A 12,130-nucleotide genomic window follows, 5' to 3' on the forward strand; every position below is an offset into this window, starting at 1 on the left:
GAATACGTTTACCACTCTTCGACTGTTTGTAGCGGCAACTGTCCTTTCGCAACTCGCTCAATGCACCGATCAGCCTGCTCTCTGACCTTTGCCGCCACCTCTTCGAGACTGGCACCCGCATCGATGCGTACAAAGTCCTCGCCCTCTTTCTTCTGCATCAACGTCTCGAACAATTCTCGCACGCGGTCCTGCATGTCCTTCTTTTCGTACTTTTCCGTGCCAAAGCCGCCTCGTTTCGCCGCATCATCGGCAGAAATATCGAGGAAAAGACACAGGTCTGGTCGTGGGAGCCCGACATCAGGTTTCCGACACCACTCGAGGCTCATGTTGGGGTTCTGCTTGGCGGCTGAATACACGCAGCCGCTGTAGTAATAGCGATCAATGATGACTGTAGTGCCAGCAGCGAGGTCTGCTCGGATAGATGGACTACAATTGTAATTAGCGTCTAAATAGCTCATTCGGAGGATGCTGGTGGCCTACGCTGCTTCCCATCGATTGGCAGAGAATAAGAGATGAATCACATGATCCTCCTGGTCGCTTTGCCCACTCAGATAGCTATTAATCATCTGTCCGATCGGTGTCGTTCGATCTGAGTACACCATCAGTCTTATTCTTCCTGAACCCTTGATCTCCATGCAATAACTTCTTCGCGATCATTTTCTACCAAAATTCCCCATCAGGGCGTACACGTACCAGGAAACCGCATATGCCGCACCTTGACGCCATCATTTTGCAAATCCGCAACAAGCTTCTCGCACTGTGTGGATTTCCCTGCACGATCCAAGCCCTCGAAAACTATCAGTTTGCCGCGCGCCATGGTCGGGTTGGGGGGATTGGGTTCGCGTCGTGGAGGGGTTGATGCGCGGTCGAAGCGGCGTGTTGGTGGGGCGGAATCATGCATCGCGTCGCGAAGGCGCTAGTGAGGGAGTGTGCCTTCCGTCCTGTCATGATGTTTCTGAAAACATTGGCAGTCACTAAAACTTGGTTGTTTTTTTCCTTCGCTCATATTCTGAATTACATCTCTGCGACAATCTACATCTCCTCACTGTGATTCAACACGATTCAGGCTAGCTACGAAGGTTCGTATGACCGGATAAGAACAGCAGATGAGTGGTGCGAATGCCGTGACACAGAAGCGAGCTGTCTTGATCAATTGGCTGCTGGCATCCTGCAGCCAATTCTGGCATGCATATCGATTAGGTGTCGCTAAAAGTATGAAGGATCATAGCAGCAGCAAGCGATCCTGAGGTGGGGTGTTCAGCCTGCCACGATTGCAACAGAACATAACAATTCACAGAAAGGAAGCCACTCGTCTATCCGGATCAGATGATCAAGTAATGAACATTTTTTTGGCTATGATATTTGCTTGTCATTACAACCTTCCTATGGAAATGATTCAGTATCGAATGCCACAACACAAGGCTGACTAACTGCCATAGCCACACCAGCTCTCTACGCTTCCATGCTTGTTTCAGCCTTGCATAGGACGGTTAAATAGGCATCCTCCTAGCCCGCTTGTAAATCAGAATATCGACCCGCTCCTCATAAACATGGCAGACCCTTTCTCAGTCACCGGTACTGCAGTCGGCATAGTTTCTCTTGGCCTACAGACTTGCCAGATTCTTTACAAGTACTGCTCCGAGTTTAAGAGCTTCCCTCGCGATGTTGAGGCCATCCAACGGCAAATCAGAGGCCTTCAAGGCATCCTAGAAGGGCTCCGCGAGGTTAAAGAACAACTGGAAATCGACGACCATACGCCGTCTTCGCAATTACATATGGCATTGAAGGAGTGCGAAGAAACGTTGCACGACCTTATGGGGATGGTAGAGAAACGGAACCCCACTTCAAAATTAGAAAATGTTCAAACTCAACTTCGAGCTGTGAAGGAAAGGATCCTCTGGCCTTACAGGAAAGAAGATCTCAAAGAGGTGCAGTCAACGCTTACAAGGTTCCAAGAGAATCTAGCTCTAGCTCTACAGTGTGCCGGCATTGATGGCACGCTACGTCGGCTGAGAGGCCTACATTATGAGTTCATTGCCCAACAACAACAGGCGATTATGTTGGAACAGACCCTCAATCAAAATACAGAATTGCTTCAAATGATTCGTCGAGATGTTGCTTCGCAAGGCCCTGATCTGTCGAAGATATACAATGAGATCATGAGCCTACGAGCTCAGCTGTTAGAAGACAACGTATCTGTGGAGATTGGTAGATATCCGTTGGTGAGAAGTCCAAGATCCAGCCGTTAGAGTCTACAGATGCTAATGCTGAAATAGGCGGACAGCGACTCGTCTTCTCGGAAGTTGACCCTCACATTGTCATCAACAGTATATGCTTTCCCACATGAAGAAGACTATGAGCGCACATCTCAGCTTTCAAAACGGAGTTGTTTCGTCCAAACTGGGAAGTCTAATTCATGTCACTGTCGCTCGAGACGGAAGCGGAAAGTTGAATCCAGAAGATGGTACATGATCCAGACAGATGAAGCCTATGATCACCGAGAAGGCTGCCCTCGGTTCGCACATGGCGACTACACTAAATCTGTTGCTTTTCAGTTTTTCATGTACAACAGTCTAGTAAGGTTCTGCGTCCAGTTAGGATGGCAGTGTTCGAGAAAAGGTGGCTGGAGTTCACCAGCACCCGTGCTGAAATATCGGACTGTAGCTCCGCAAGACTCACCGGTGTTCAGGATCTTAGATTCTGAATTCGAGTTCTGTGACTACCGACTTTCACAAGAGGAAATGCGTAGCAAGATGGCAATCGTTTTCCCAATCATTGCACCTAAGCTTCAACAGGAGTTTCGAAAGGGTGCCTGTCCTACTAATCTTGATGAGGAAGGAAACGGCATTTTATATGTATGCGTTTACACCGTTTGTCTCCCCACAAACTGATGAAACACAGGCTGTCCTTCGTCTTATAAGTGTGGCAATAGATTTGATGGAATCTAGAGAGGAGTTCATGAGCACTGCGTCTAAGGTCATTGATGTGTGTTTCAACGCAGGGGTACCCTTCGACGATCAAGATCCCAAGGGACGGTAAATTCTCCAATGCTCGTTGCTTAAACTTACTAACTGGAGCAGCGATCCGGTAGACCATTGGCTTTCAAAACCACTTTTGTACTTTGGGTACACAAATGAATGGAAGTTGCGCTATGGTCATGTCTTATTTTGCCTTGCACAGAGGGCAGAAAGCTGGTCTTCCATACAACTTACATCCTATAGGCTGGGTCGCCCTTCATATCAGATGGTCTTTGACAATATCTCAGCTCTTTTACAATTAGAGTCGTTTTCCAACAGTAAGTTAACGGCCATCAACTCCAGATTCTGTCTCTGTATCCTGTCTCACAATTTCTTCTAGCATTTACTGATGACGACCCCCGACGTGAAGTCATACTGCGAAGATCAGAACTCGACTTCGCCACTCGTCTGAGAGCTCCAGGTGTTGACACCTGGGTATCTTTGTTCGCAGAATACGATTCCGTGTACGCGCTAGCATCATGGCGTGGAGGTCTGAGCACGATTTTATCTAGTCCCAATTTGAATTTATCACGGGATCTCCTAAAAAGGCTGTTGAAAGCAGCTATCACAATGGGGAATCTCAAGTCCATCGAGGTTTTGTTGAACCACGAAGTCCCCATAACACGGGAAACTTGGGACGACATAACATACTGTTTTTTGAAATTTGAGAGTCATGACAGACAGGCCGCTTTTTTGTTGACCATGATTTACCGTCACATTGCGAGTCATCTCTACCAAGACCACAACGCTGGTTCAGATGATCAAATCAATACCAGGGGTTTTGAAAGTGTCAACATAACCGAGAAGACCTCGTCACTGTATCATAATACATATCTGACGCTCTTATCGGCAGAATCCGCTTGGCAGGCAGGCCACCGTGGAGTGGAGTCCATCGGCTTTATTAGCAATTCATGGTGGCGCCAAGAAGATCGAATTGGTACCACCTTTTGGGCTCAAGCGATCTCCTGGATGTCCGGCCCCATGTTTAATTCTGAATTTCTTGCGACTTTTAGATGGCTTATGGGACATGGTGCTGACCCTTTTTGGGTACATCCAATTCATCTCACCACGCCAGCTCACATGTTTGTTCGAAACATTCCTTTTAATGCTGATTTCAACTCCGATCATAGGGAAGATATACTCATGCTTCTATCATCACAAGTTAGTGACAATTGTCAGTGTTACTGCTCACAAGATGGTTGTAGCGTAATCGGGTGTGCGATTTCAAGCCAATTCGGAAAGCACTGTTACGACTTTTCAATAACTGGTTTGCGAAAGTATCAGGCATACCTCTTCAGACTCGTCAATAATAACCACAACGATTCATGGATAGCTTCTGCAATACTTCGAGTCTTGACATTCGACAACCTGTCACTGACACATGCTGCTATCGAATTTACGAAGAGTTACTCGATCATTTCACACGCACGACACCCGAAGAAGCAGAAGAAATCCATGATCTCGAGCGCGATGACATCGAGCTTCTCGACAGAGTCGTCGCAGAGTTGGAAGAAAAATGGGCAGGGTACAAGAAGCCCTTCGTCACTTTCATGAATCGAGTATGGAGGCCTCGAATGCGAAAGATGCGCCTCGAGCGACAGGTAGACCAGGCCAGTTACGAAGCTGAATTGGTTAGAATCGGTGTCAAGTTGAAAGAGCCAAATGAGAAAACGAATTTGGAAATTGATTCGGACGAAGAAAGTGATGCAAGCTGGCCGGACGACTATGAAGATAGTGATAGTGAGGGATGGTACACAACCGACGAAGAGGATGCAGATGAAGTGGAAGATCATGGAGAAGGGAGCAGCTAGAAGCCGAGCTGTTTGTAAGGGTTGTTACAAGTACTTGAGCTGGGGGTGGGCGGTCACCATCTATTTGGTTTTCTTTGAACATAAAATTCAACCGATAGTCGTTTCCAGTATATCCGATACCGATGGGAATGAGTTTCACGGGTGTTTGTATGCAATCTAAAATTATATCAATCCAGTATGGATCTCCCACGTGTCATTCCAAGTTCAGTTTCAGCGAGTGGATTGAATACTATAGAATTCCAATAACCCTGATGCCTATCGATCTTTCACGGGATATCGTGAGTCTTACTTTTTTTCCCTCACTTTCGATAAAACTCATGGAGTAATTGAGATGAATAGAGTTGGCAAAGTGAAAGGAAGTGAACAAACTGATCCGAATCATCACAAGGCTAACAACGTGTCGCCCTCTACAACACTCGGAATGCAGCAAAATTCACAATTTTCAGAGCATATATAAGGCGTTGGATGGCCAAAAAACGACCCATCTACTACCCCTGTGGCCACGCAAATTCTAACCCCTCTGCTCATATCTTATTTGGCAAAACTTACTGAACGATTATTTGCCGCGCAAATTCAGAGAACTGATCAAGTCGTCATTCACTACCCCTAATTCTACGAATCTATATCTTCCGCGGAGCCATGCCCTAGTCAGCCTTGTGTGAACAAATTGCTTCTGCGTTGACACGTATGCTACCGATCAATATGCTGTGCCACGCCAACTCAGGCGTTCTCGCTGAATGTTACACGATATTGATAAGATGGTGTATGTACGTAACGAGTGATTGGATCGGTATCATGCGGCTTGGCGAGGGGAAGTCACAAGGCTGAGCCGAAGTTGCTGTTGCCTAGTCGTAACACTACTATCGCTCTATTCCTCCAAAAAGAACAAAATTCTGGCCACCCGGAGTTCTTTATTTTATTGATCTAGACACCTAAGATGACTGAAGATATTACTAACATTCTTACTGCGGGAATTGCTGCGCTTGACTTAAAACAGTCGACCCAAGAGACGTACACGGTCGGGAATAGTGCGAGCAAGTCGTTGAGCGGCAGTGTTTCGCAAAGACCAATTGCGAAGTTTACTCGTCGTGTTAGAATTCAGCACGTAGATCAGTCGCGTGGCAGTTCAGTGGAGCGAGCACAATCATTAAGTGCAAAGGACAAAGAGAAGGCTGTTGGAGACATTTCTCGGCTGCGTAAAGATTCGCATTCCGAGACTGCTAGCGACAAGTCGACCACTAGGCCACCATTGGACGTGGTACAATCTGAACTCGAACTTTTATTGCTCGAAAATAAGAAACTGAGGAAAGAGGCAGACAAATCCAAGGCAAAATGGAACGAGGAAATCTCGAGACGAATCGAAGCAGAAAGCGACCTGAAGAAGAAAGAAGACGAATTAGTTGCATGCAGAAAAGAGCTAGAATCCCTAAAACATCAAACCCAACAACTACGAAGTCGCACCACCACCGAGCAAATAGCCCTGGACGGAAAAAGCTTTCCTACCCTCACCGGCGTCTATTTCACAAAAGACTATGAAGAAACCGACTGCGTCACGCAAGTAACCCTCGAACTCACCCCCTCCAAGATTTTTACCTTCCCAGCCAAAGAATGGATGGAAAACGAACTGCTATATGAAGGCCATGACGACGGCGCCATAGCCCTCGTCCGCCTCTTTGGTCAACTCTACGCCTCAAAATGCGGACGTAACCGCAACTCTTACACCGACTTCATCGACTGCGCCATCTGGACGCGCGAAGCCATCTTACTCTCTAAAATGTTAGGGCTAGAGCTGGAGCGCGGGTGGGCGATGCATGCAGAGATGCAATTGATTGCTTTTTGGCTGACGCGGTACTTGGGGTCTGCGGGGTTTGGGATAAGGGATTTTGATGATCCGGCGGCGTATAAAGTGTGTCCGGAGGTTGAGGAGAGGGGTGTGGTGAGGATTTTTGTTAGTCAGAAGGTTTGTGCGTCGTGTTTGGGGGTTGTGGAGAGGGTGAATTGGGTTGTGGGGAAGTATGGGGTCGAGTTTGAGGTTGTGGATGGGAGGGTGGGGTAGTGGTTGAGGATATTGGGGATGAGGTACGATCGAGTGGTGGTTTCAGAAGTTGAGCAGGTAGGTACTTGGGTGATGCAAGGTTACGTCGTTTCGGTTTTGACGGAGATAAGTAATAGAGAGTTCAGCCGATTGCGGACGTCTTGAGAGATGTTCTTTGCGCTTTTGAATATTTTAATTACTTTATTCCTGTCTTCTTCCATGCGTTATTGAATGTGAGCGATGCGGATACGTGATGCATCATGCAGCGCATTGAACGCAGAAGATCACGACAACTTATCTTGAACGGTCTCGGTTTCAGGAGCATACAAGCGGTATTTCCGGAACTTGGGCTCAGACAAAAGTTGCAGGTTGCAGGGCGTGGCAATATCTGGCCAATCAGTACTCATGATGTAGTTCGGCCGAGTCTCCCCCTCCTTGTAGTGTAATTGTCAGCTACAACGTGTCAGACGGAGAGGTTAACTCGATCCTACGCAATACCAAACTTAGTTGCCTGAATGACTCCAGATATAAAGGACGGAAATGACCGGACAGGTCAAGATGAAAGTCCCAAAGAGCTATCCATCTTTCTTCGAGGCCGATTTATCGAATCAGAGCCAGCGGAGCCCACATTAGAAACTACTCACCGGATACGGCGATCACCGAGACCCGAGGATATCAAAAGAGTTGAAATCTCAAAAGATCATCATACTCCTCTCTTGCACAAACACCATCTCATCGATACCAAATTCCAAAATGTCTTCTCCAAAACTCATCGTGCACCACCTCCAGGTTGGCCAAGGCGAGCGCATTCCATGGCTTCTCGAGGAGCTCAATATTCCTTATGAACTGAAGCTCTACCAACGCTCGCCCCTACTCTCTCCGCCTGAGCTCAAAGCAGTGTATCCTCTCGGCTCTTCTCCTGTACTCGAGGATGTAACGGACCCCTCCAATCCCATCAAGATTGCCGAATCAGGTGCCATCGCAGATTACATCATCCAAAAGTACGCAAATGGCCGGCTGGCACTGGGACCGCAGCACAAGAACTTTGCAGACTACTTGTACTGGTTCCATTTTGCGAATGGAACCCTACATCCCACCTTATTCAGGAGGACTTCGGCTCGAGCAATGGTTGGCGAGCAGGATCCCAGGTACATAGGTGTGGCTGATCGCGCCGCGAATGCATTGCAACATGTCAACAACCGTCTACTGAACAACACCTGGCTCGCAGGCGAGGAGTTTACTGCCGCGGACATCATGAATGCGTGGACCTTTACGACGATGCGCAAGTTTGAGCCAATAGACCTGAGCGACTATCAGGGTATTCTGGCGTGGCTCAAGCGCGTTGGCGAGCGTGAGGCATATAGACGCGCCATGGGCAAGTCCGACCCGGATCTGAACCTTGAGGAGGGTCTCAGTGCCAAAGGGCCACCGCTTATGGAGGCATGGGCCAAGGCTATGGGAATGAAGCCGTGAGTGCGGTGTGCAGCCTCAAAGATGTGCGGCTGATGGATTTAGGGGACGTCAGAAGCTTTGAGCAGGAATTATGGTAGATGTATATATGTTATCTCTGCTCAGGAATCTCACAAGTTACGTCAACGCTCAATTATAGTATCATGGTTTGCGCAGTATCGGTGTTGCACGTGAGCTCCAAAGATGACATGAAGCTAAGGGCCATCGGAATCCGCCGGCAGCGTAGGATGCCCCCGGGTCCACTTCGAAGCGAGCATTCAGGTACAACACGCCATGTCCTCGACCTCATCACAACCACCTGATCCGTCACACCACTCATCCCGATGCAGGTACGCGTCGCATTGCGATCTGGATGGCCTCATTGTTGCCAGAGTTAGCCAATGCAGCATGAGCGTGACCTGAGGCGATCGGACACGCCATGGCGAGCGGGGTTTCTACCAAACGGGTAGTGGTACTATGAGATCACATAAAGCTTGATGACCCCTCACGAGAGCACCTCCGCATCTCGTAGTTTCCAGCAGTATACATAGCTCCGAGTCCTCTTATAATCACTCAATCCACATCTCTGAACTCTCAAACTACTCCTACAACTCCTGCAACTCCTCCTACAGCTCCTACAGCTCCTACAGCTCCTCATCATGGCTGCAGCAAAGTACTCCCGCCGTCCCAGCTACCTGGAAGGCCCATTGTCTCCTTCGATCATTCCCGATCTAGCTATCCTGCCTCAACCCCTCCCTGCCAACACGGTCTCGTGTGGACAGTTGGTCTCCAAATCATCCAAGCATACACCCAAAACACTAGAAGACCGTGACTACGACGATGTAGGCACGCGATGGTACGCGTTGTTTCTTCAAACAACATAGCCAATGTGTACTGACTCCCTGTAGGTACAAGGATGTAATCTTCTTCAACTCGGAGAACGGTCACTTCGTTGAGAGCTTTGGTGGCGCCCACCTAGTACAGAAGCCGCTTGACAAGGGCACCGAAGCTGGCACCATCGAGGCGGAGGAGCAAAGTGTGCGAATGCTGAAAGATGCCGAAGCCGCTCTGAAGAAGGTCTGGCAGGACGAAGAAGCCAAGAAGTGGATCAAGGAGCAAGACGAAGCCGGCTTTGTAGTCGCTCATCGCCAGGTTGCCAACGCAAGCTACAGGCGCGCTAGGCTCGTTGATGTTGGCAACAACAACTGGGAAGTTGTGCGTGAGATAGGCGGCGAGGACGCCTCGGGCAAGCGGAGGGACTCTGGTCTACCCATTGATACCAACAGCAAGTGGGATGTTGTGGGCGTTGTCGTCAGAAAGATCATCGTAGATGGTGACGATGTCAAGCTTGGTGAGGAAATGGGTGCTCAGTACTGCAGCAGCTGAGCACACGATGTATGGATGCTTAACACCACGCCGTTCAATTGACAGCCCTTTGGCTGCTGTATCGGCGCACTCTACTCTTATTTATATCATCTTAGCGGGTTAAATTCAATAATACGAAAACGACATTTCACATCCAAGATTCTCCATGAATGAGATAACTGATGACGACCATGAAAGAGTTTCGACGCGGTACATTAACCTGTTTTTTCAAGTCTAAGAATTATTGGAATACTCGTAGTAACTACGTAAGTATCCGAGGTAGGATGGCGATCAGTGTATCTGTACTTGGGCTAATGCAAGGCCGAAGCTGCCCCCTCTACTACCACATCCCAATCCGTCCGCCAATGCCCTACCATACAGCCACCAACCTACGAAGAGAGCATAATTGCATGCAAACATATCCGGTATGACTTGCATATATTGCCACTACACTGTTCAGAAAGAAGCAATACAAAATCCCCACGTGCTGGTCCCTCGCAAAGCACAAACGCGGAAAGTACCTTTGTTCGCCCTAGCGCCTCACCATGCAGCAACCTCTTTAACGACCACAACACCGGACTACCTGAAACAACCCGTGGAAGAAATAACCATCACTCTTTCGGGTATTCACTCACTCGGATTACACAGAGAGCACGGGGAATATGCGGAAAACACCGGCAAAGGCCCACCTGCCTGCACTTTCACCGTACCTGCCCTAAACAGCAACCCAACATGTTTGACCTACGACTATATAACTCCGCCCCCTTCCCCACCCTCTCCCATCTCTCCACCACGAAAAAGCGGACACCTTCAAACCTACCTCTTTACACACAAACATACACTCTTTCAACCTCCAAAATGCACTTCCTAACCCTCCTCCTCACCTCCGTCCTCGCCGCTACCCTCGCCATGGCCTCTCCCGCCCCGATGCCCTTGCCCGAGCGCTTCGAACCGCCCTGGCCCGCCACAGGTCCGCTTTCAGGCTCGCTTCCAAAGAACATGGCGAAGATCTGGGTGTTTGATGATATGAAGTGCGATGATAATGGTGGGCGCACTTACATGGTGAATGTCATGCCTGGTCGGGATCGGTGCTTGGCGTTTACGAATGTGGGGTCGATATTTTCGTGGTTTAAGTCGGATATTGGGTAAGCTTTTTTTCTCTTTTTTCTTTCTATGAGTGTTTTGAAAGGGGAGCGGGGCTAACGGCGATATATAGCAAATGCGAAGTCAGTGTGCACAGCGGAAGCGACTGCAAGGGCTGGAAGTGGACGACAAGGAATAAGGCGTGTAGTTCGGGGCATTTCGCTTCGGTTCGGGTCAAGTGTCCCAAGGCGTAAATCGCATGGGCAGTAATGGAGCTTGCGATGTAGGATGGTGGTGATTCGGATCGGGAAAATGCATCAAGGAGGATTCGGCCTTTCCCCTTTACTAATTATACATGACTTGATTTCATAGCCTGTATCATAACTATTCCCCCAATCAAACACATAAGAAAACCTGGTCTCTCTTTCTCTCACTTCCCCAACAACATCAATCTCCCTCCTCTCAAAAACAGAAAACGCCCCTAACACAAAACCCCCCATCCCAACAACAACAACCACCACCACCACCACAACTCCTCATTCCCCCCCCTTCAAGTATTCCACCCAGCATACTTATAGCACCTCCAACACTGCTGATACTCCTCCTTATACGGCACAGCCAAATACCGTGCCTTGGCACAATCATAACAAACACTATTATGGATGCGCTCCATGCACGACGCGCACGACATCTTCATATGCAGCACATTGGAGCGGCCGGCGCGGTAGCAGTAGTCGATGCAGCGCTGCTGCTCGGCCACGGGGCGGACGTGCATCGGCTTCGTGTCTTTGAAGAAGAAGTAGAGCGTGATGAAGAGGGTGAGGGAGACGAGTTTGAGGATGTGCATGGTTTGGAGATTTATTAAGGCTTGGCTGGGGTTAGATATCTATGGGTGGAAGAGGGGCGGACAAGGTACCGTGATACGAGTGGGCAGAATGTATGTGTGTGTGTGTATGCCTTGGTTGCTTTTTTTTGGATTTGGTTAAGAAGAAAAACCTGTTTCTTGTGCTTGAGTTTGGAGAAACTGGAGAGAGAGAGAGAGAGGCACAAGGGGAGGTGGGCGGCGAACGGGAAGTCTTATAATACAGTATGAAGCAGGGACTGGGTAGATGTTCGAATACCATGTATTGACTCTAACTGGAATTGTGACGCAGGAAAGAAGGGGGCAGATGTGAAGTCGAGCATGTCATGATACACGCATTGAGGAGAGATGAATGCGGCGCCAGAGAATCAATCGTGTAAGGGGGCATGATGACACTGGAAAAGGGATACTTGCAGCTACGAAATCAAGACTGCGAGCCCTGATATTACCGCTATAGGAATTCTAGAATTCCCGTTTCTCGAAGAGACTCAGTTGAGGTGAGGTAGGA

At 48.6% G+C, this 12,130-nt stretch overlaps 8 protein-coding genes across 8 annotated transcripts; 7 read left to right on the forward strand and 1 right to left on the reverse strand.

Annotated features, from left to right (window-relative positions):
• Positions 1-8: 8 nt before the first annotated feature.
• Positions 9-817, reverse strand: COCCADRAFT_37610 (uncharacterized protein; the record flags this gene model as incomplete). The annotated part of the gene is made up of 3 exons (XM_007715060.1): positions 9-426; positions 481-589; positions 694-817. The coding sequence occupies 3 exons, from the start codon at positions 815-817 to the stop codon at positions 9-11; spliced, it is 651 nt and encodes a 216-aa protein (XP_007713250.1).
• A 733-nt stretch (positions 818-1,550) lies between these two features.
• COCCADRAFT_98708 (uncharacterized protein) lies at positions 1,551-3,039 on the forward strand (the record flags this gene model as incomplete). Its single annotated transcript, XM_007715061.1, has 3 exons — positions 1,551-2,222; positions 2,277-2,855; positions 2,902-3,039. 3 exons carry the CDS (start codon positions 1,551-1,553, stop codon positions 3,037-3,039), a joined length of 1,389 nt encoding a protein of 462 aa, XP_007713251.1.
• Positions 3,040-4,342: 1,303 nt separating this feature from the next.
• Positions 4,343-4,828, forward strand: COCCADRAFT_98724 (uncharacterized protein; the record flags this gene model as incomplete). Its single annotated transcript, XM_007715062.1, has 1 exon — positions 4,343-4,828. One exon carries the CDS (start codon positions 4,343-4,345, stop codon positions 4,826-4,828), a length of 486 nt encoding a protein of 161 aa, XP_007713252.1.
• Positions 4,829-5,181: 353 nt separating this feature from the next.
• On the forward strand, positions 5,182-5,343 carry COCCADRAFT_98683 (uncharacterized protein; the record flags this gene model as incomplete). Its single annotated transcript, XM_007715063.1, has 1 exon — positions 5,182-5,343. A coding segment is annotated over one exon (162 nt), but the record flags the coding sequence as incomplete, so codon positions are not given.
• A 422-nt stretch (positions 5,344-5,765) lies between these two features.
• COCCADRAFT_37612 (uncharacterized protein) lies at positions 5,766-6,884 on the forward strand (the record flags this gene model as incomplete). Its single annotated transcript, XM_007715064.1, has 1 exon — positions 5,766-6,884. The coding sequence occupies one exon, from the start codon at positions 5,766-5,768 to the stop codon at positions 6,882-6,884; it is 1,119 nt and encodes a 372-aa protein (XP_007713254.1).
• Positions 6,885-7,616: 732 nt separating this feature from the next.
• COCCADRAFT_37613 (uncharacterized protein) lies at positions 7,617-8,397 on the forward strand (the record flags this gene model as incomplete). Its single annotated transcript, XM_007715065.1, has 2 exons — positions 7,617-8,332; positions 8,379-8,397. 2 exons carry the CDS (start codon positions 7,617-7,619, stop codon positions 8,395-8,397), a joined length of 735 nt encoding a protein of 244 aa, XP_007713255.1.
• Positions 8,398-8,971: 574 nt separating this feature from the next.
• Positions 8,972-9,698, forward strand: COCCADRAFT_98674 (uncharacterized protein; the record flags this gene model as incomplete). The annotated part of the gene is made up of 2 exons (XM_007715066.1): positions 8,972-9,174; positions 9,221-9,698. 2 exons carry the CDS (start codon positions 8,972-8,974, stop codon positions 9,696-9,698), a joined length of 681 nt encoding a protein of 226 aa, XP_007713256.1.
• An 837-nt stretch (positions 9,699-10,535) lies between these two features.
• On the forward strand, positions 10,536-11,625 carry COCCADRAFT_27047 (uncharacterized protein; the record flags this gene model as incomplete). Its single annotated transcript, XM_007715051.1, has 2 exons — positions 10,536-10,822; positions 11,133-11,625. 2 exons carry the CDS (start codon positions 10,536-10,538, stop codon positions 11,623-11,625), a joined length of 780 nt encoding a protein of 259 aa, XP_007713241.1.
• Between the last annotated feature and the right edge of the window lie 505 nt (positions 11,626-12,130).

The sequence above is a fragment of the Bipolaris zeicola genome (genome assembly GCF_000523435.1).
Source record: "Bipolaris zeicola 26-R-13 unplaced genomic scaffold scaffold_96, whole genome shotgun sequence".
Taxonomy (NCBI): Eukaryota; Fungi; Ascomycota; class Dothideomycetes; order Pleosporales; family Pleosporaceae; genus Bipolaris; species Bipolaris zeicola.